We start from the raw sequence: 23,554 nt of genomic DNA, 5'->3' as shown, positions 1-23,554 counted from the left end.
TCATAGTTAATCCATCATGACTGATGGGCACAGTGGAAAGGCTTCTGTCTGTGACCCCGTCAATCATCATATATCAGCTGTTCCAGTCTCATCTACTGTTTGGCTGTCTTTCACATGCCACCTGCAGCCTCAACTTGAAATGTGTAGAGTGTGTTGTGTTGAGTGTGACGTTGGTTAGGGGGAAGTAGGGGGTCTGTGACCCTGTTCACAGTAACTATACACCCCCTGGACGGACTTTGCTGTACTTTTGTCTCATGTTCAGAGTCTTTGGAGGTTAAGAAGCAGTCAGAAGATACTCAGAGAAAAAACGAGGATGATGGAGAGAGAGGAGAGCCAGCAGTTGAAAGTGGAGTAAGCAGAAACTCATACATCTAATGAAAAGATAAATAAAAAAAGATATAAAAAGCGATCCACAGACCGTAGGAAGTTTGGCTTGGTTTAGAGGAGACTGAATTCAGTCTTAGAGGCAGCAGTTGTCTTTTTATGTCTCTCGCTTGCTGTCAGAAACTCACTGGCTGTTTTAATTTAATGGTATGGCAGCTCTCCTTTTCCACACAGTGCTGAGTAGGAGAAAAGGGGGGGCAAGAGAAAGAGGAGAGGACGTGTGAAGAGAGGTATCCTATACAGTTGTCAGTTTCCTATAGTTGGTGGATTAGTTTCTGGTAGCGTGCATGGGGAGGTGCCGATTACAAGGTTTATAGTGTCCTGCCCCTAAGCTTAGTGTGCTGGTGCACAGTTGGAGGACCAGTTGAGCAGTTTATGTCCAGCCTTAGAGGGACAGAGAAAGTCCCTTTATGTTGCATGTATCAGACTCTTAAGCGTTTAGGTTCACAGCAGACCTGCAGTGTCCACAGACAGAGAACCTGGGATTTTGGAAGTTTTGGTGAACATTGAGGGCTTTGTTATGAAATGGAGTACCAATACTCCAGGAGACACTATCAATCCGCGGTCTCCTCAGACCAACCAGGTAGGGTCCTGAATGGTGCAAATGTACTCGAAAAGTATTTCATGTATTTTAATTGGTTGAGGTTAGCTTTGTAACCTGTAGCCTGTCAGGGTCTTAAAAATCCTCCAATGTACAGATTTTGACAATATTTTTATCTATGATGGCAAGGGGCACAAATATTTAAAATATTACACTTTGCTCTGGTGAGTATGGGAAATGAGATTATGACAACCGCTCTGAAGCCTCGGCAGTTTATGTTCAGTTCTATTAGCAGTCAGTCTTAGCTGACTAATAACTGCAGTCACTAGAAAAGACATACAGTGAGTGATGGGTGTTGAGTTAAAGGACAACATCTGCAGGTCGTTGCGCAGATCACGATTAGCTGGCTATCTATTTAGCCTTTGAGCGCCATCCTAAAGGTTAATTCTTATTAGAACGCACGTTTTTACAGGCAAAATAAAATCATTCTAATTGCAAAATGCAGCAAATGGATAAAAAAATGCAGCAAACTTTATTTTATTAGTATGTGTTGCTGTTATTTGTTAACCCTGCGAGGCAGCTGCATTCGTGAGATAACATGAGATCACCCGACTCAGGAATTCATCTTGCCAGGCTTGTGGCCACACGACAATCGTTTGGACCTATTAGCATCCTATGAGGAACTCCCTGCAGCTACATTCAGGCGTGGGTTAGATGTGACAACAGCGTGAGTGTTCGTTCAAATACAACAATGGCGGCTCCTAGGTTAGTGTAGATGCACTATAGCATCGGTTTTGTCAGAACTGGAGAGTATATCTACATTGAAAGAAGAGCAAAGACTTCCACTGAAGGCTTTTCTCGATGGAAAAGATTTTTTCGCCCTCGTCCCAACTGGCTTTGGCAAGAGTCCTACTACAACATATGGTTCGTTGATCTGATTGGCTGAAGTTAGCCCATGATAGACAGATGATTCATCCAATCACCTGCCAAGTAGCTTTTTAAAATGCCTGCCCTTTTCCAAACAGTTTCCATGGACGGCTTCCCAGATGGTTCTGTCTAACAAACCATCCAGCGTGTCAGGTTACTTATGTGTAACCCCTCGTGGATTTGCTTTTGAGGATTAGTGTTGAAATGCCATTTTGTTTTGAAGAGCTTTAAAAAGGCTGGCATGACAGAAATGTTTTAAAAGGACACCGCTCTCCAAGGCACTAAAGTGCATGTGTGTGCATGCATGTGCGCGTGTGTTGTGTGTTCACATGCTGAGATATGCACACAGCTGTGCATGTGTAAAAAGTGAGTCTGAGGACAGCGCGTGTGAGTACAGACATCAGTTATGCTTCTGGTCTATAATTTATCTTTCACATGCTTTTTGGTGAGAGACCATCAATCATAAAAGCTGCATGTTTGACACTTTCATTTCCATAATCGCCTGCTGTTATGATGCGTCCCTAATCAGTGACAGACACATGAACCCCTCTTGTGTAAGACTGTCACCAAGTGATGTAGCTCTCCAAGTGGATATGGATGTTTGTGTTGTGAACATTTCCAACACAACATGCTTCTGTACAAGAAATCTGACAGCATTGTTATTATGAAAGTGACGTCTTTTATAATATTTTATGTATTCATTGTTTTAGTGAATCCTATTTATGTATATTCCTCTGTAAAGTGTTGGTTTCAAGTCATTTTCAGTATTTATTACGTACTCTCAGTCCTGTGTTTGTGTTTGGAGAGTTTGCATTTGGTTCAAGACAGGACAGGACAGGACAGGACAGGACATCTCATGGGAGCCTCTTCAAAGAGGTCTGGAATCTGTCAGCTCCTAAATTACAGGACAAGCATGGGGTTTAAAGAGGATGGGAGGTGGAGAAAGAGAGGGAAAAAAAAGGCAATTAGCAAAACGACTTGTCTTGTTGGACAGTTTCTTAGAGGTAATGCTCACGTGTGCATAATCTAGTTCAAGTTCTGTATTATTTGTCATATGCGCAACATTTACAGTGAAACTGTCGTTGGCCTGAAATCCTTGAGCTCAGGCTCCCTCCAACAACGCTCACACAATGTGTACAAAAGAAAATCACACAAGTAAAATGAGAAGTGAGAAGAGGATCTAAGCCAATAAAGAGAATCTAAGCCAGTAATATTTGACATGATATGAAATTGGCGGAATCTTAACTACAAATAATCCCGGACAGTTGTCTTCACACGTTCCAAGAAAATCCTCCGTGACATTGTGACTTGTTTTTGACGGTCGACCGAACATACACAGGACAACCTGCTGTACTTGGAACAGCAGCCTCCACTGTGCAGTTATGAGAAGCCCCTCGGTTGTTTTTCTCAAATGTTTATCTTCACATTTCTGATCGTCCTTATTTTGTTCTGTGTCACAGAGAAGAGCGGAAAAGAGGTGATGTCGAAAGGCTCCAGCGGCATGGAGGTCATCCTGGCATCACTGGAGGTCAGCTCACTCATCCACACAACAGGACATTACCTTTAAATTGAACACTGAGCTTATTCTGTGTTTTTTACTTATGTTTTTGCACAAATGGATAGAGTGGTTTCCTTTAAATTTGACTACCGAACACTTACTAGTCTTTCACATTTACCACACAGATATGAGAGTGGTCTCTATCTTCTCCTTTAACTCCCAGCAAGAAAGCAAATAATTGTATTTCCCACATTGTCAAACTGTTTCTTTAAGAAGGTTTATTTCCCCTCCCTTTGAGACACTCTTCATAAACCCAGTAGACATCCATGATGAGCTTTGCTAGATTAAGCTCGCTGTTTAAAACATTGCATGCAGAGGCTGAAGAAATGCATCCATGCATTTGTATGACCAGCTGTGGGAAAGCCTGGTGCAGATGTTTGATTTGAGATTAAACTGCACAAAGAGGACAGAGCACATCAGTAGTGTCTGTCCCTTAGAGAAAGACGAGGTAATTGCAAACATTTTATTCACTATATGTACCTGTGTGTTGTTAAACAAGTGTTCTGTGTATCTTCGACAGAGCTCCCGGGATGTCCAGACCACTCTGAACATTCTGTACATTCTCAGTGAGCTGCTGACTGTGGGTGAGCACAGTTTATTTATTTTTTAATTCGATGAGCAGTTCATGCCCTGATTTTGAGAGCCGATAACATTTAGTTTCTTGCTGGCCTTGGTGGACAATTAAACTGACATTTCTAATTTAGAAAGTGTATTATTTGGGGGTACAGCCAAAATGTTTTTCATGGGTGTGAGAAGTATTTACCGTATTTTAAAAGCATAAACAATTCATGGGTCAATTTAATCACATTGTAAAGTAGCAGCAACTTGTACATTTAGCTGGGACTGATAGTGTAGTAATGTTTGCATATTAATTCTTGCCTACAGTACCTTAAGGAAATGATTTCCTCTAGCCCTGATTCCATCATCAATCATATTTGATTGCATCTAATGCTGTGTCACTGTTTGTTTCTGTCTTAGGCAGAGGTCGCAGGGTGGGGGTATTTGTGTCTAAAGGAGGAACAGGGATATTATTCCAGATTCTGATCACTGCCAGTAAAGAGTTGCCTCCCAGTGAGGAACTCATGCTGCAGCTTCACTCACTGCTGGCCAAGGTTGGCCCAAAAGGTTGGTTAGGCTTGAAGTTCAACGCAAACAAACACACAGTGCACCAGTATACATATCAGGGGAGCAACTCATTTTGATGTTTGTCCAGAATATGTCCATGTGTCCAGAATGTCATGCCATGTATTTTAGTTGTGATTTGGCCATCTGTAGATCAGTGGAATAGCTTGTAACCATTGGTGATTCACACCACCCTTGTGCTCGCGTACATGCATGTGTGTCCATGTGTGTGTGCTCTGTAGCGCTACTGTGCAGGATACTCTTAAGACTGTACTGTTATTAATTATTTTGCAGAAAACAAGAGGGAGGAAAACACTGAAAATCTGATTATTCTCTGCATAATCGCTGACCTTTCAACCTCTGTGTGTTCAGACAGAAAGTTCGGAGTGAGGGCGCGTTTGAGTGGAGCTCTGAATGTCACGGTCAACTTAATGAAACAAAACCTACAGAACAGCAAACTGCTTCTTCCCTGCCTGCAGGTTCTCAGGGTTTACTCCAGTAACTGTAAGTCATTTCAACACACTCCTCAAAATGTTGCCGTTCTCTCATGGAGTCCAAGTTGATTCAAACCAAGAAATATACTGGCACTGTCAACTATTCAGTGGTTTCTGATGCCTCTTTCTACTTTTGCTTGATATGTCCTCATTTATGTGTTTGTATTCGTAAAGTGGTGAATGCTATTTCTTTGGGCAAGAACGGAGTGGTGGAACTGATGTTCAAAATCGTCTCGCCATATAGCAAGAAGAACACCAGCCTGCTGAAGTAAGTGGCTGATCGATTGATTGATCGAGTCAGAGTGAATGTTGTGTTCGAGTAACTAGTGACATCTAGAGGCATTTATTTGTATGTGCATTTATTCAGTGTAAAGCAGTTTGAGGAGCATTTCTTGTCTGAAATGTGCTATACAAAAAAAGTTTATATTGATGTTTGTTCAGCTGACCATGTAACCTATATGCCTTGTTTCTACACCCACAGAGTTGCCCTGGATGCACTGGGAGCACTGCTTAAATCCAGTGAGTAATTGACTTTGTAGCATTGACTTTCTTCGGTAGTGTTGACATCTTTAATTAGTGTTTTTGTCCATGCAGTATTGCTCCCTTCTGTCTCTCCCACCTCCATCGTCACTAACCCTTTGCCTGTCTTTGATTAATTCTCTGAAGCAAACACAGTAAATGATCATTCAGCCTGCAGCCAGCCAACATTCCTCTTTCTATGCTTTTCTTTCCTTTTTACTTCTGCGTTGCCTCCCTTCATCCCATCCCACAGTTGTAAAGTACAAATTATCAGTGCTTTCTCTCCTCCCTCTTCCACTTCCCTGTGCAGAAACTAATGCCCGCCGGGCAGTCGATGGCGGACACGTCTCCGTCTTGCTGGCTCTGTACCTGGACTGGCATCGCAATGACACTCGGCATCGCCACATGCTGATTCGCAAAGGGCTGCTGGTCTGCCTCAGGAACATCACCAACATCAAGCTTGGCAGGAAAGCTTTCATTGAAGCTGATGGCATGAGGATCCTCTACAACTCATCCACTGTGAGTGAGAAAAAGACATACAGTTCGAACATGCAACAGGTATGTACTGTATACGCGCACACACACACACAGTTTCACCTACTCTCGACTCTCTGTGTGTTTTTTGTTAGGAGTGTCTCCCGGTGCGGACTCTGGATCCTCTGATCAACACTTCCAGTCTCATTATGAGGAAGTGTTTTCCTAAGAACCGCCTGCCTCTGCCCACCATCAAATCAGCCTTCCACTACCAGCTGCCACACGTACCTGCTGCAGGGCCTGTGGCACAGCTGTACAGCCAGCCACCTGGGGGTGAGGACACAGGACACAGGACACACTCACAAACACACACACTTCACTAGAATGGGCCCCAGCTTATCACAGTGTGTGCACGCGTTTCATTGAGGATTATGCAGTACTGACAAACACAAATTCAAGCCTACATACCACACAGACACGCACACAAATGATGATTATATCCCTGGAACAACTAAATGGTTACTGGCAACACTCTTGACACTGCTGCACACAATGTGCCTTACAGGAAGAAAGATTCCTCAGCTCTGCAACAAGCCCTTAAAGAAGGGTAAGACGTACGTAAGACACAACTCCATCCTCAGAATGCTTTCTCATTCACTTCATGTCATATTTCAGTAAACTATCACATGACATTTATTAGTAATGAAGATGTAATAAACATGCTTAGTGCACATTGCTTAGTGCTTGCTTGCTCACTAGTAGTACTTGCACTGTACTCAACTAATTTGTTTCCATGCGTCCACAGACTGCCAAGTGAACTATTTGAGCTCCTTTGCTCTTGCCTTAATCTGATCTAAAATAAAACGTCCACTAAAAAAAAAATAGTTTTCACGTCGCACTATGATTATTTGAATCTGCTTGATTATGTACATGTTGACTCATTTGAGTTCATTTCCTCCTTTTATGCTCTGCAGAGTGGAAAAGCAAACAGGAACTCAATAAACAGTGACGTGCACCACATTTTGGCAGCTCTAAGTGGCAACAAGAACCCAGTCAGTGCCTTAAAGTCATGATGACTCATCTATATTCCCCAAAACATGTCAGTGATGTCAGTAACCCAACCATGGAGAACAGTGTAACATAACAAGCTCTGCTATTACATACTTTTCAGTGAGATCACCAGCTCGATGGGTTTGAGTATATTTCTCAAACTCAAAATCTCTTCTGTCTACTGAAGTCTCTCACTCATCTCTGGATCATGGCTGCACATATCCTTCTGTCAACATTTCCTCTCTTCCTGTCATTGCAATGAGACTCAATTACCAAAGTCAGTTGTGTTCAACCACTCCACTGGTTGTGTGCCATCCTTACACACACTTTGGGAAAAAATTCTCCCACTCAAAAAACTCCCACCTTGAGCGAAAGAAATTGTAAGGTATGTCTGTGGACAGTCACCTAAAAGCGTGTGTGTGTGTGTGTGTGTGTGTGTGTGTGTGTGCACCCAGTGGATGATGTGGTGGACGAAAGTGACGACAACGAGGAGATGGACGCAGACACAGACAACGATACAGAGAATGAAGAGGATGAGAAGGATCAATTCTCTGCGGTAATTCTCAGCCATATTTCACCTGACAACAGACCGAGTGTCACTCACTGTTAGCATGTTGTTTCTGTTTGACAGTGTTGTTGTAGAGACATCCGGAACATTTTTACATCTTGATTTAGCTTCTCTAAGCCTCGTGAAACGCAGCAGTTGTCTGAGTTCCTGAACATATGATATCACAATTGCAGTGCATGAATCATCACATTAGCATACCGTTATTGATATTTGAGGACAGAGTTTTGTGTGCAGCTGTTGTTGATGCAGTCCAGTTGCACTCCTCTAAATATCCAGCAGATGGCAGTCATAACTCACCAGACTGTGCCAAACACTCTCCTCCCACTATGTCAAACATGTCAACCATGTCCGATATGCAATTAGGAGGACTGATTTATTCCAAACGTCGTTCTTCCGTTACAGAGTGTAAATAAGCAATCTAGAGAGGCACTCAAAATTTCCAAGCACCACAAATCCCCCTAAAATGAAACAGCTTCACTAAAAAAGTGGGTGTTGGTCTTTGTACAAGACTCCCACTTTGCTTTTTGTCTCACAAGATGTGGTTCTTTTAGTTTTAGTTTCTTTTAGTGGTTTTCTCCATCCCATAATGCACAGATTACATCCGATTTGACCAAAAGCCTTAGATGCAGCCAGATAGCACAGAGTTTAACATTTAGATCAATGCTGTTCCCTTTGTGTCTTTTTAATCAGAATGACGACATAGAGACGGACCTAAACAAGCTACATCCCAAAAAAAGCCCTGGACGTCCTTTTGAGGAGTTGAGGGTCTATGAGAGGTTCTTCTTGGAGCTTTCCGAAGACTTCCAGGTCAGTATTGTATTGATGAGGTTTCATGGTGGAAAAAAACAAAACATCTATTTTAACCTACATAAATTCATGCTCAATTCGCACATTAATACAGACATACAGTGCTTTGTCTACAACATGGTCAGATAAGGCAAAACAGGCGTCAGGTTTTTCATCTGACATCAATCAATCAATCAGTTGCCCTATTTCTTAACTGAAATTGTGTGTCTTTTTCGTTTTATGTCTTTCTTTTTATAAATTCTAGTATTATTGATCTCTATTTTTTTCTTCATTTTATTACATTTAATTACATTGAATTGATTTTTTTTTTCTTTTTTTTTCCATTTTTTTCTCATTTTGTTTGATAATTTGCAGTGTTTGTTGCTCCTGTTTATTGATATTGTTCTGGATGACTTATAAACTTTTTTGTATGTTAATTACTCCAAAACCTGCTTTTGTTGAAACTTTCGGCCCACTGCACATTTTTATGAGCCTGATGAAGCCCTGAGACAAACTTATTACTCTTGTCAGTGTTAATAAAACATCCTTAATTATATAACCTCTGATTCCAAAAAAGCTGGGACGCTGTTTAAAACAGAAACAAAATAGAATGTGATGAGTTGCTAATCCTTTTTGACATACACTCAGTTGAAAGACAATATATTCAATATATTTAACGTTTTACCTCATCAACTTCGTCAATTTCTGAATTTGATGCTTAACCAACATGTTTCAAACAAGTTGGGGCAGGAGCAACAAAAGATTTGTGTAATGCTCCAAAACCAGCTGTTTGGCACCTATCACAGGTAAATTGTATCAATATAAATTGTAAATATCAGCACGTTGATTGGTAACAGGTGATAGCATCATGTTACTACACGGGCTCAGGAACACTTCGTTAAACTGTTGTCAGTAAACACAGTTTGTTTGCAGATGATTCTGTGTTTATTTGTGTTTTACACAGCGTACCAACGTTTTTGGAATTGGGATGACATTGTTACATTTTTTTCTGATCAATAAATCTTGTTCCTACAGGGTTATAACTTTGAATGCTCAAAGAGTGCCTCTACCACATCTTCATCATCATCCTTCTCCTCCTCATCGGCCTCAGCTCAATCCACTCGGCCGATCATAGTGCCCACAGCTCAAGCCCTGTCCCCGAAGCACGTCCCCGTACTGAGCTCTCAGGAGGATTGCACTCCTACCAAAGGAAAAAACACTCTGCTGTCTCCTTCTGCGCCAACTCACACTCCCCCTGCTCCTCTAACTCCTCTAGAACTGGACACCATCCACCTCACCAAGGACCAAGACAAAAAAGAGGAGGGCTACATTCCTTCCCCCGACACGCATACGACGTCGTCCTCCCTCACCAGGCCTCCTTCTCAAGGACAGATGATAGAACAGCAACTAGCTCATGTGCTGGAGTGTGTCTCTCTGGAAGAGGAGGGAGTTATGAACGAGGAAGAGGGAGGAGGAAGGGGAGCCAAACAGGACGGATCCCCAGTCAATGCCACGAGACACATACAGTCTCCTCTGCTCTTGGGGGGTATCGCTACTCGCCGTGTGGGAGGAGGAGGCAGTAACTGGGGTTCAGATTGTGGCTCCGAGGGCACTGAGGATGAGGGAGGAGAAGGAGCAGTTCTAGAGGTGCCAGACACGGCGCTGCTCCTCCCGCTGCATGACCCTGACATTTACGTGGAGATGGTGAAGGGAACACAGTCTGTACCCCAGTACGCTGAAGTGGCTTACCCAGACTACTTTGGCCATGTAGCCCCAACATTTAGGGAACCCCTCCTGGAGAGAATTTACGGTGTCCAGAGGTGAGACATTTTTCTGAAAATCTGGAGTTAAAATCTGGGTGATTATGTCAGTACTTTCCAAGTGGGACCACAATATCAACAAGCACACAAAAGTAAAAGGAATTGAGTAAAAACCCACCAGTTTAAAGAGGATTGAGCAAATACTTTGGATTCAGAATAGTAGTGAATAATAGTGAACCACGAATCACAGTAGAAGTGATTTTTTAGTAAAGTGTTGAGTCAAATTTAGAAGCACAATTTGGAAAAAGTTAGACACAATCATGTGGTTATATTCTGAGGTCTTGCATGGCAATCCAGAGTGGTTTCCACTTGTAAATCTGCTTTATATGGAAGGTTAAGGTAGCAGAAAAAGGCATTTATTATATCTTATCACATTTGTTGTCATTAATAAACAATTTTTAATGGAAAACATGTTTGGCTATCCATTGTGTTAACTGCGAGTTTGTTGTGGGCCTTACCCTGCAGGTCTAAGATATTCCAGGACATCGAGAGGTTGATTCATCCTAATGATATCCTGGATAAAGTCGTTTATGACCTGGACATTCCGAGGTGAGTTCCTCTTGCTCAGTCCGCTAAGTTAAAGCATTACATCGCTCAGGCTAAATGAGCTACGTTCATCACTGGTGCTTCAGCGATTCTGTTAAAATGCACAGTAACAAAAGCCACAGATTGTCCTTTTTTTGTTAATGTTAAAAGCTGGAACCTTCTCGTAGCAGATTAGCTCAATTCATCATCCATATATTGAGAGAGATGATGACTTCTCGAGCATTGTTTGTCCCTCCTAAATATTGTTGTGTTTCAGTTGTCCTGTGATTGAAGACAACGGAGAATCTCTGAAGTTCAACTCTCAGTTTGAGTCTGGCAACCTCAGGAAGGCAGTTCAAGTTAGGAAGTGAGTATTTATTATCACATCAGCTACGGGCGAATGAGTAAGAGGTATACAATGAGATGTGCACTTTTAATCAAATCAGCTTTTATCACATTAATAACATTTAAATCTGTGGACAGCTTTCACTATGTTCAACCTGCTTCTTACCTCAGCTTTACAGAAAGTAGATTAAAAGCAAAAGATGTGTTCCATCAGTGTTGTTGATGACTTTTGCGTCCATATTTACAGTTTATGATGTGTTTCTGCAGATATGAGTATGACCTTGTGCTGAATGCAGACATCAACAGTAATCACTACCACCAGTGGTTCTATTTTGAGGTGAGCGGCATGCGTGTTGGAACTACCTACCGCTTCAACATCATCAACTGTGAGAAGTCAAACAGCCAGTTCAACTACGGTGAGACACACGACCGCATCAGGATAAAAACAAAGCAAACAGTTTTTACAACAGTTCTGTAGGTCAGTACTCTGACCTACAAAAGTTCTGTAAATTTTTGTGACTATTACCTTGAATTAGACCTCAAACTGGCATCATGTTTCTTTTTAGCATCCAACAGCAGGCATTATTAACTTTTGTGCCTTTTACCTTGTGTGTGTCTGTGTGTGTGCAGGCATGCAGGTGCTGATGTACTCTGTGCAGGAGGCGATCAGCGGCAGGCCTCGCTGGGTCAGAACAGGAACAGACATCTGTTACTACAAGTAGGTACACTCGGAATGCAAATATATTGACGGGAAAGGCAAAAACAACTACCTTTTTAAAAAGTGTACAGTTACATGGAGCAAGATCATAGTCTTCACACTACATACATATTTTGGCATACTTTCACCTGCTGCACTGTAGTGTATTAAATGTCTCATATCTGTATACATTTTATATAGCTATAAAGCATTCTCCAGACTGCTTTACAGCTTACTACACTGACAGTTATTATGAGCTAGAATGAATGTCCTTATTACTGCAACATTTTAACACACCATTTCTCTACAAACTGCACCACAAATGCAGAAAGTAGTGCATGTATGATGTTACATACACTCACCATTACACCAGTTCAGTTTAATGCAGTTTAACGCAACTGTCTGTGATGAAGTCTACTTTTATGATGCCTGTAATGTTCAGCTTTTGCTGACACTCTCATAGAGGTGTTTTTACCTTACCAATCTACATAAATTTACATAGTGGAGGCATAATATTAGAAGCACCTCTCAATATAATGCACTGCATTGCAACTCCCACCTTCAACTCTGACCTCAATAATAAACATATAATTGAATTTACACATTTCCCACAATGTCACTAAAATCAGAACAGTATAAACTGGGTAGAATTTATGGCAGAGCTGTTGAATTGAATTGCAATAGATAGTACCTAATAAAGTGGCCATTGGGTGTATGTGTTATGGGTCCTATGTTGTGCAACATTTACTCATAAAATGTTCCTGCTTTTCTATAGGAATCATTTTGCGAGGAGTTCCATTGCAGCTGGTGGTCAGAAAGGAAAATCCTATTATACACTGACCTTCAGCACAAGCTTCAGCCATAAGGATGATGTCTGCTACTTTGCCTATCATTACCCCTACACATACTCCACTCTCAAGGTAGCATTGCATTACTACTGTTTAATCTGGAGAACATTAGCATTTAGTTGTGTTTGTATGTGCTGACACAGGAATTATTACTATATTCTCCTCCCAAACCCCAGTGTGACCCCTGCTGCACCTCCCTCTTTAATGTCTTTATCTGCAGTGACTTTGCAGAATTGTTTTGAGGCAAGCAACAATAGAGAAACCCAATATGAATCACTTAATCTCAAATGGCCTAATAAGAAGCCAGTGCAACATTAAAACCATAAAATGTGCAGAACCCAAGAGGTGTGGGGGCTTAAATAGAACTTGTAAATAACAATGTTGGTAAGTGAAATGTAAAAACTGTAATTTGTTGTTCTGTCATTGTACCCTCAGATGCACCTGTCCAAGCTGGAGGCTCTGAGGACCCCTCAGATCTACCTGAGACAGGACATCCTTTGTGAAACTCTGGGGGGAAACAGCTGCCCCCTTGTCACCATCACTGCCATGCCGGAGTCCAACGCCAATGATCACATCTGTCAGTTCAGTAAGTATCAGTGTAGGTCTGTGTGCCGGTGGAACGATCTCAGCTGCAGGATTTTCATTCATCGTGGAAGAGCAGAAAAGCTGTCCGCTATCTGGAATGAGAGAGACAGATGTACAAGGAGACAAACGATCACACATAATCTGTCCTAATTTAGTTAAAAGTTCTCCAGGCCACTGTCAAAGATTTGTGATCCGTCGTGCTTGATAGTTTTCCAAAATGTCCTCTAAGAAAGTTGCTAGTAACTGATGGAAATGTTGCTCTCTCACAAATACGCTCAAGAACATGAAAGTGAATATTATTACATGAGAACAGCCCCAGTATCAGGCTGTCCAGTTCTTCCCAAATAGGTTTTCTGTCCACCGTAGTTCACTGATGCTGTTTCTCAGCTGTGAAAAACTTTAAATTGAAGAATCTTTTCCTTTTTTTTTTCTCATTCCATCTTCCTCTCTTTGCGTTTGTGCCATGCTCTCCCTCCCCCTCTCTCCCTCTTCAGGGAATCGTCCATTGATCTTCCTGTCGGCCAGAGTACACCCTGGAGAGACTAACGCCAGCTGGGTAATGAAGGGCACGCTGGAGTTCCTTATGGGCACCAGCCCGCTTGCAACCAGCCTGAGAGAGGCCTACATCTTCAAGATAGTCCCCATGCTCAACCCTGATGGAGTTATAAATGGAAAGTGAGTAAAATGAGTCTAGAGAGAAAAGAACGCGCATTCACAGCTTTCAAGTATACACACCGAAGAGGCGTACGTCTGCTGAACCTGGGCCTGCATGTTGGTCACAGCTTCATGTATATTAACACACACAAAATCTTGCCTTGAAGGATTCTCTAGCTGTTGCTCTCGTCTCCTCCACTCTGTATCCTTCCCCTCCTCTGCGTTCTCCCTTCTGCTGTAGTCATCGTTGTTCTCTGAGTGGAGAGGATTTGAATCGCCAGTGGCAGAACCCCAATCCTGAGCTCCACCCCACGATCTACCACACTAAGAGCCTGCTGCAGTACCTTGCACACTTACAAAGGGCACCACTGGTATGACCTCTAATTAAGTGGACTTAAATAACTTTGGGGAATTTTGCATGGTGCTGCATCATCTTTTATTTAGGGAGTATAAAGACTAACTTCTTTGTTAATGGTGGTGCCACTTCTACTGTTCAGCTGCACACTGTTTGGCTGCATGTCCAATGAGTTTCTTATCAACAAATCACAACATTAGTTTCTAACACATGAATGCAGTTGCCATAAACAACAGCCTCTACTGGCCTCCGTCCTACACTGTGTGTCAGCAAGTTAGATATAATGGGATATTGCTTTTATGGGAGATTTGTTTACTACACAAAGGGTGATGACTTTACAGCACAAAGCAAGGTGAGGCCGCTGTCCTGTTACATAGCCACTTACGTAAACACGTTTTTTTAAATGGAGAAGGAAAGAGAGAAATAAATTTATGTTTACTGTGTCTTATTAAAAATGCAGCGCAATCACATTCTTAATCCTTCCTCTATTTCCTGTATGTGCGTGTGCGTCCGTGTGCGTTTGCATGCACATCAACACACAGGTGTTTTGCGACTACCATGGTCATTCCAGAAAGAAGAACGTGTTCATGTACGGCTGCAGCGTGAAAGAGACTGTGTGGCAGTCCAGCATCAGCGCTACGTCCAGTGACTTACAGGAGGACCTTGCATACAGGGTGAACACACACACACACACATGCACGCACACACACACCAAAGTAAATGAACAAACACTCATCATTACCTCTCTGTGTTCTTTCAGATTACTGTTCTCACATCACTGAATAATAATTGCACTGAACTTAATTCGCCTTAAAGTTATATCAATATTGACTCAGAAAAGAGATGCAGCTTATATTTATACCAGTGCATTAATTCTCAGTTTTAACTTTTTCAGTTTAAAAGCCAGTTTAGTTTGAAACTGACAGTTATTACAGTTCACTTTCTCTCTTTCCCATTCCTAAATATCCCAAGGTATTGTTACATAATCCTGTTTTGAATTACCTGCTTCCTGTTTATCTTTCCCCCCTGTCATTTCTATGGATTTTCCTTTTGAAGTCCCTTATCTATATCTTAAATGATACCTAATCTTTTGCATTTTAATGTGGTTCAACACCAGCTGTTATCTGACAAACGTAGTCACATTTTATTAATTCACCTTGCATTTTATTCTATCCATCCATGCACCAGTCATTCTGGTTAGGTCAAGATCAGGTGACTGTTTGTCTCTGCATTCCCACACGCAGAAAGAAACAGTACGATGTCTCACTGAGCAGAATGCTAATAAAGAAGCCAGTTGAATACAGAGTTTCCTAGTGGACATGTAGCTTCAGGCTACAAGCCCACAGCAAACATTTTGGATTGCAATAGTCAATACTGCTGCTTCCAAGCAACTGCTCTGTACATAAGCCCGTCTTTGTTGGACACAGTTATTTGTCCCTACTGTAAAGTATACTTTATCATCTGCCCCCCTCGACGCACTCACACGCACTCACCTACGCAAAAACACTCCGACGTCTCAAACATTTTCTTGTTTTTTTTTTTCCAGGCGCTTCCTAAGATCCTGTCCCAGATCGCCCCAGCCTTCAGCATGGCGAGCTGTAGTTTTGTTGTGGAGCGCTCCAAAGAGTCAACCGCCCGCGTTGTTGTATGGCGTGAGATCGGAGTACAGCGCAGCTACACCATGGAGAGCACGCTCTGTGGCTGTGACCAGGGCAAATATAAAGTAAGAGTGTATTTTTTTGTGTGTTTGAAGACGGGGAGGTTGTGTTCATGGTTGGCAACAAGGGACCCCAGAAGATTTTATTGTTTGCATATATATGCTAATTAACAAGCTGCAGTGTGGGAACGCAGGGGAAATTGTTCAGAGCTTTTTTCTTTTCTGACAAACTCTTAACACAAAATTAAATTATGCAGAAAATTAATTGCTTGGCTAAAGTATCTGGATTTATCACATTGTCCAATTTTTTTTTTGCATGCACCCCCTGTCAGTGAGAGGGAGGTACCACTAAATATCCAAATCTCCACCAGGTGGTGCTGCAGTCCTTTTTTCCCCACTTCGTTGCCTTACCTCTGTCTTTTCTCCTCTTTTCCTTTGACCTCTTTGCCTCCCTTTCTTCTTTCTCTCTCTCTCACTCGCACTCACTCTCTCTCTCTGTCTCTGTCTCTCTCTCTCTCTCTCTGTCTCCATCTCAGCAGATTTCCTTCCTGGTGAATTCTGCCAATGTCAACATCTTACATATCAAGAGGCACTCTAGAGATGCCATTTTGGCACTGATTAACACCCCCACTGGTTTGTGTGGAAGTGTTTGTCCAGATGTGCAGGAACTAATGTCTGCTGAACTTGGGCCGCATATTTCTGTGGCCAAGTTTAGATGTTCCCAGCTCTGCTCTGGGGAGAAAGGAACATGAAAGTTTTTGGGTTGAGTCGGGGGTAAGCGCTGTGTGTGTGCGCGTGTCTGTCCCTGAGCGAGTATTCATTTACTTGTATGACGGCACTGCGCTGTGAAGACTTTGTTAGGGTTGCAGGTGTGAGTGCATATGCGTCTGAATGTGTGCTTCCTGCAACTGAAATATATTATCATGTTTCCACATGAAAAGTTTCCTCGGCGAGTGCTTTCCAGCATTGAGAATTGGGCCGTTTGAAGATGGACAACGGCTCCATCCTCAGGCTCCAGAGCAGCTATAAAACACCACAGCAGCCATTTAAAATAGATTTCTGTTAGGCCTTTGAAATTATTTTTGGAATTCAGCTGTATGTTGGAACTGTGCACATACTGTACATGACAGTTTGTGTGATTGTGATGGGTTTGTTTCGCATATGCACGTTCTCTGCAGGGTCTTCAGATCGGCACCAAAGAGCTGGAGGAGATGGGAGCTCAGTTCTGTGTGGCCCTACTGAGGCTGAAGAGGCTGACGGGGCTCCACAACCACCAACACCTGCTGGATTTGGAGAATGACATCATGGGGACGCAGTCTAAAGTGGTCAGGTTAGTAAAGCGTTCATGTAGAGATAGTGAAGCCCACAAACAAACCATGCACGGTTGAGGACTAAAGCCTGTGATCTCATAGAAAGAAGAAGGCAGGCTAACATTACAGATGTCACAAACTAGTTTTTTCAGATTTCAGAATTTTTATTTCTCAGCATTGTCTTCATTCAACCTTCCCAAGATATCTGAGATTTTAAAAGTGTTTTCTGCAGCCACCACACTTTTTTTTTCATCTGCACAAAACACCCTCCTTACTGCTAGACACGTTCCCCCTCGGCACCGCTACTCAACGGTGTGATTGTCACACGGGATCTCCTCTGAAGCACTCCTCAAGAAAACATGAAGGCCTGCGTTCGTACACGGCTGCTGTGAGCATCGTTGAGATTCTATCAGCGTGTGATGAATATAATGAAAACTCTGGAGTGAGAGGGGAATGGGTATGAATAATTGTCAGCAGTGTCATTATTTCTCTAAGAGAGCGTAAAACAGCCACAAGATCTTTTTTTCTCCCTCCATAAAAACCATTTACACCTACACAGCGAGGTTTTTCAGGGCCGCAGTGAGCAGGCGATGGCGCAGGATGGTACCGTGTGGATTAAATGCACGTGGAACATGCAAACTAGTACACCGCCTTCCTGCACAGTCGCAGTAGCTGGAATATATTAGCACAAAATAGGAAAGAAAAATGTTGAAGTGATCACTGTCAGAGCATGTCCTCATTCCCTTAAGTGCCGGTGCCTTTAAGGGACGGCAGCAGCGAACATGTCTGACTGAAAGACACTGATTTCACTCGTCCAACCAGAACAATGTGTCCTCACCTCCTCTATACCTCTTCATCCTCCATGGTTGCTTTGTACAAGAGCATCAGCAGTGATTCATCAGCCCGTTCATCCTTTATTGTCTTGGAGTTCACAACTTAATGACCTGGTCTTTTTGTTTCTCTGGTTTATACGAGTCCTAAACCAGCCAAAGGAACATTATTATTATTTCCCCAGTGTTTGGCGTGCTCTGTGTTTAAAATTAATTAACTGCAGAATCAAGCTTTTTTTCCTTTTCAAATTAGTGCTTAAAAGATTAGTCTGTTAATCATTCCTCAGAAAATAAATCAGTTTTGGTATTTATCACAGAAAATTGGCAAACATTCTCTGGTTGCAGCTTCTCCAATATGAGGATTTCCAGCTTTTCTCTGATTTATCTCACTGTAAATTGAATATTTTGGGGTTTTAAACTGTTGTTTGGATAAGAGAAGGCATTTGAAGATGTCATATTGGGCTCTGGAAAACTGCCAAAAACTTTTTCCACGATTTTCTTCGCTAAACAATTCAGTGATTAATTGATAAAATAGTTTTTTTTTCTTAATTTATTAAAGCTCATTAAATGGAAAAGTCTAAAAGTCATAATCGTCTACTCAGTGTTCTTGCTCATGAATCATCAGGCTGATAAACCAATGTTGAGTATGTTTTTTTGAGCTTATAAAAAGGGACTAGTAGTGCCCAAAACAGAACATAAGGGTTAGATATGATACATTACGTTTTATTTCTAAAAGAATTTAAATACAGACTCACAAATATTTATTGAGCCTTCATCCATATAGCAAGAAATGGCTTCAAAAGATGAGCCGGCGCTGCTCTTGTACATCCTAACAAGGGACCACGTAGCTTTACTGTACATCAGATCAACTCTATTAAAATTCCCTATTCAGAAATATGAAGTCCACACAGATTAGATTGTACCTCAGTTCAAAGCCGCAAATAAATTATTAAACTCGGCCAAACCCAAGCTGTGACCACCAAGGTTATCTTAATTTCTTTTTTTAAACGTCAGCCTTCTCTGCGCCACAGATTTGTTAAAGCAGTTCATTTGAAAGAGTGGCTTTAAGCTCAAAACCACTTAATGCTCACCTCTCTCTCCCTCCCTCTGTCTCGCAGCCTCTCTCTCCGCTACTAACCTACTCCACTCTCATATTGATATATTCATTCATCATTTATGTGTCTGATCATTAAGGGACTCCAAAAGTGTTCTGGTGCTTGTGTGTTTGCGCGAGCGTCCTTTGGGATTGGTCGCTCTCCGTCCCGGGTTTATGGTTTTATGCATGGGGCTTGGTGTGGTACCACTTACCATTTAATAGGTCATCACAACAATGATATTGTGGCCATTGGGAGGCGTCTGCAAATCACTTGGTGTCTCGGACTGAGTAAATGGGTGGATACGGGCATGGGTGTGTTTCTGTGTGAGGGTAGACAGAAAGAGATGTACGTACGTGAGAGTTTGGAGATGTGGGGGCTTATCCACATGTGAATGATGGTAATTGGGGTTTTTAATGTCCATACATGGATCTGTATATTAAGATGGACTGTGTGTCGAGATGGTGAATACGGAAAATGTGACCCAAAGAAATGAGAGATTGGGTTTGGTTTTTCTGTAATGGCCTGTAATGGTTGACTCACAACTCTCATTATCTGTTTAGACAATATTCTGTCCGTCCACATCATTACACAGGCACACACACACACACACACACATTATTGCACACATACACATTTACTGTACATATACTGACGCACAGTTTCTCCCTCTGTCTCTCCCTCCTGCACTCACACTGGTGAGCTTGGTGGGAGATCATTGTCTGAGCCCCCTGATCGACTGTCTCCCTGGGATCACATTTCAGACCATTAACACCATTAAAAACCCACTAAAGCCACTAAAACCTCAAAGAACCAGCAACCATTTAACCATTAAGACCCAAAGGAAAAAAAAAAAACTACCTTCACCAGTCAGAGCACTCAAGCACTGTTTGTTTCCAGCTTCTATTCTCTTATCATTTTAAAATATATTTTAATGTGTGTAGTATTGTAGTAGATTTGGTGTCTGTTGTTGCAAAGGTTTGCAGTTTGAGCTGAAACCTTTACTCGATTAGTCTTTTAACAAAAAATGAATCTGCAACAATTTGCAATGAATGTCAGTTGCAATCTTCCTTAAGCTGCATTCAGATTGAAAAGAGAAAAGACATTGTGGAAATGCTAAGTTGTAAGATCACAGGCTCCATGTCCGTTTTTCCAACTAAACATCATAAAGCAAAGATAACATTTACCCACGTAAACTGGCCTATTGCCAGTCCCACATTTTGTATGAATGCCTCATACTGTGTTTGTTTTTTGTTTTCTGTGCTTTTAAGAAATGGGCTTCTCAGCAGTGCATTTTCGAGGACCATGAAACCCATTTCAAATGCATTGTCTTGGGTGTTTTACTCTGAAATCAGAGAGCTCTTAGTGACTCTCAGTTCAGCTCAGAGTGAAGGAGAGTAACAGTAACGTCACAGTTGTTTGCCATACAGTGCATGTGCGGGAAAATATGTATGTGTTTTTAAGAAGTGCAATAGAAAATGTTTATCATTTATTGAATAGTTTCTCAAAATAAGGTATGCAGAAATGCATGGAATTTTTGATACCCGAAGGCATCAGTGTGCCTTTTCCAAAGCCCTGAAACGCTGACGTGGCTGCAGAGTTTTCCCTGTGACGGACTTATTCACATCATCCCCTCACAGAGAAATATGTTTTCTGCCATCCAGCAGCAGTTGCACCACCTATGTGTTGGAGGAGGACGAGCCGTCCTTTCTGGAGGCGATAGACTACAGCGCAGAGAGCAACGATGAGGACGCCGAGCCGGAAAATGAGCACGGCGGCGAAGTCCACGACAATCCCGATCACCACGACCACCTGTCGGACTCGGAGACAAATAACAGGGACTAACGCTGCGGAGTTCATCTCCATCTTCAAAACCAGCCGCTGCTGGGATTGCTAGCTGATCTAAATTTGAAGGTAAACTAGTCAGAACCCACACCTCTCACTTTGATTGTTAAATAGATACCTTAGATTTACACTTGACCCTATTATACAGTCACTTCAATGGTAAGTAGGCTACATTACCGACACACGGGTGCTCTTTTCCCAACTGTGTTGCTCCTAACGGTGCGTACTCCACCTGCCTTTCACTTGGATGGGTTTCAATGAATGTTGTCAGCTTTCAACGTCACACTATAACTTTCATGAACTGTAACCCCTGACCTCAGACACCATATAGCCTCTGAGATTCACATATAGCTAGCCAGAGCAGCAAACAACAGGCACCGCCGATCCTTAACTTGAACCCTCGTCCGCTCGCTCATTTTTCACAGCCGATCTTACACTGAAGCTACCTGACAAGGCTGTGGTAGTGTAATTGAGCTTCTCTAGGTACTGTTTTTGAAACCTCTCTCACCTGTGACCCCGTGTCCTGGTGAGTTAGGGAAGCTGGATCTCCCCCACTGACCAGCTTAAAGATCCAGCCAACCTGCCTTCTTATTTCCCTTTTCCTTCCTTTCTATAGTCTCGCCCTGCACTTTAACTTTTTACTCTTTTTGTTGGTTTGGGCCCTCCTTGCTTGCCTCCTTCCTTCCTCTAAGGTGTCTAAATGGGATGCAGGGACGACAAACAGCTCTGTACATCATAGCTTATCTGCAGGTTAATCTTCCAGAGTGTCTCATGTGGAAAAACCTTCTCAGATGTACCTACACTTGAGTTGTGACCTCACTTCCTCTCCCCCCATCGGCCACAGCACAGGTGGTCCGGTTGATCATGCACTGTTTGCTTTGCTTTATCCAAAAGCGAAACTATTTATATCACTCAAATGTAGAATGTTCATGTCTTTATCAAGACGCACCTTGTACAGTACGGGAAATGCAGATATAATCACACACCACAAACCAACTTACACAGGTTTCTTGGTCAGAGTTAAAAACGTGAAGATGGAATGTAAAATATCCACACGCACTGTTGGTGTTTTCATTGTTTTTAATAATAGACAGTATTATAACGTTAGACGAAGCAGTAATGAACAAGACGCATGAGCTGCAGAGAGCAGAAAACCCTTTTGCACTTTGGATATACACTATACACACAAAACAAAGTGAGTGAGAGTGAAACATCACTTTACAACATGTCACAGTTTGCAAACCTCAACTTCAGTCACCTCATTAGTTTGAAGTTGTCAGAACTCAGCTTCAGCTCAGAGCGGATGGTAGCGTTGCTGTGATGTTTTAAGAAATTATACTGGAATTTTAATTTGATTTTTTTTTTCCCTTTTTATCCTTTCCTCCAACCTGTGTGTATGTTTGTGGACTTGCTTAGGAGAGACCCATGCATAACAGATGGTGCTTTGTATTGAGAGTATAAAGTAGTGTGCTGCATTATTTCTTCATTTGTTTATGGAGATGAGCTACATTTCTGTTGCGTTTGTACAGCTAGCGCATGGCTATTTTCTGTTTTTATTTTGTAATTTATTACGTGTTGTTTCTGGGATGCAAACCTGTATGTACACTGTATGAGGCATTTTGAGTGTGTGTGTGTGTGTGTGTGTGTGCGCATGCAAGAGTTTTAAGTTATTCCATTATTCAGCTCAGCTAATACTCTTACAGTGTGTTTGTTCTTTCAATTTGATTATCCCCTCTCACTCTCCTTCACTCCCCCCAGTCATTTTCTCACTCTCTTTCCCTCTAACCTCTTTCATTCCCTCAGTTTCTATCTTTCCCTTGGCTCTACGTTCTTTGAAATGTTACCCATGGACATCTTGCAAATCCAGGGAGGTCCTTGTTCTGGGTGTGTGTGTGTGTGTGTGTGTGTGTGTGTGTGTGTGTGTGTGTGTGTGTGTGTGATGGACATGGGTGTGAATGATGGTGCCCTCTGATTGTGCGTGCTGTTATATCTGTTTGTGTGTAGCAGTTTATATCAACACAATGCCGGGCTTCTTTTGTTTTATGTCTGTTTTGAGGTAAACAAGCGGAGATAGCAACTCATTTAAAGTTGATTGTAACACAGAAAACTGAAGCTAAGAGTGAACATGGGAAATAAAATGTGAATGTGGTAAACTGTCTGCTCTATTTTATTTATTTTTCTGAGCTGCACGCTGGAGTACAAAACATCATGCGCTCTGCCTCTGCGAGGTTGCGTTATTTTTTCTGTTAAGACTCGACTGAATGAAGATTAAATTCACTCAACATTTGCCCTCCTGAAGACCTTTCTCTCAAACTTGGTAAAGTGACTGTAATGGATCCTAACTGAGTTATGGGGAGAAGTGCTGTGATTGGCAGAGCAAACCAAACACATAAAGGAGGAAAAATGTGGGGTTTTTTAACAACTGGGTCTTATTTTCATAGTTGATGTTGGTTTAGATAATTGTGTTAAACCGGACTCACTTACAGGATAGCTCATGTTTTCATGTACCATACACTCCATTGTAAGGCTGTCTAATCGTTACAGTGACCCGCTGAGAACAACCTGG

The 23,554-nt window shown here is 42.1% G+C and overlaps 1 protein-coding gene across 4 annotated transcripts in view; it reads left to right on the top strand.

Annotated features, from left to right (window-relative positions):
* Positions 1-23,131, top strand: part of agtpbp1 (ATP/GTP binding carboxypeptidase 1) — a 28,805-nt gene extending 5,674 nt beyond the window's left edge. Inside the window, exons 1-24 of one of the 4 annotated variants that reach the window (XM_041937720.1) lie at positions 759-967; positions 3,313-3,380; positions 3,931-3,994; positions 4,389-4,535; positions 4,905-5,036; positions 5,201-5,294; positions 5,508-5,545; positions 5,856-6,064; positions 6,175-6,352; positions 7,525-7,625; positions 8,328-8,444; positions 9,459-10,243; positions 10,709-10,792; positions 11,046-11,135; positions 11,381-11,529; positions 11,744-11,831; positions 12,586-12,730; positions 13,094-13,244; positions 13,738-13,918; positions 14,139-14,268; positions 14,795-14,926; positions 15,799-15,975; positions 17,088-17,239; positions 20,808-23,131. In XM_041937720.1, coding sequence (XP_041793654.1) covers positions 910-967; positions 3,313-3,380; positions 3,931-3,994; positions 4,389-4,535; positions 4,905-5,036; positions 5,201-5,294; positions 5,508-5,545; positions 5,856-6,064; positions 6,175-6,352; positions 7,525-7,625; positions 8,328-8,444; positions 9,459-10,243; positions 10,709-10,792; positions 11,046-11,135; positions 11,381-11,529; positions 11,744-11,831; positions 12,586-12,730; positions 13,094-13,244; positions 13,738-13,918; positions 14,139-14,268; positions 14,795-14,926; positions 15,799-15,975; positions 17,088-17,239; positions 20,808-20,988 — 3,651 coding nt within the window. In that variant the 5' untranslated portion in view covers positions 759-909 and the 3' untranslated portion in view covers positions 20,989-23,131. Of the gene's footprint in view, positions 1-758; positions 968-3,312; positions 3,381-3,930; positions 3,995-4,388; positions 4,536-4,904; positions 5,037-5,200; positions 5,295-5,507; positions 5,546-5,855; positions 6,065-6,174; positions 6,353-7,524; positions 7,626-8,327; positions 8,445-9,458; positions 10,244-10,708; positions 10,793-11,045; positions 11,136-11,380; positions 11,530-11,743; positions 11,832-12,585; positions 12,731-13,093; positions 13,245-13,737; positions 13,919-14,138; positions 14,269-14,794; positions 14,927-15,798; positions 15,976-17,087; positions 17,240-20,807 lie in introns of those variants that run through there. The other 3 variants (XM_041937719.1, XM_041937718.1, XR_006006856.1) reach the window with 3 other exon arrangements.
* Positions 23,132-23,554: the final 423 nt, after the last annotated feature.

This window comes from Chelmon rostratus, chromosome 5 (assembly GCF_017976325.1).
Source record: "Chelmon rostratus isolate fCheRos1 chromosome 5, fCheRos1.pri, whole genome shotgun sequence".
NCBI lineage: Eukaryota > Metazoa > Chordata > Actinopteri > Chaetodontiformes > Chaetodontidae > Chelmon > Chelmon rostratus.
This window is presented reverse-complemented; position numbering and strand designations above follow the sequence as displayed.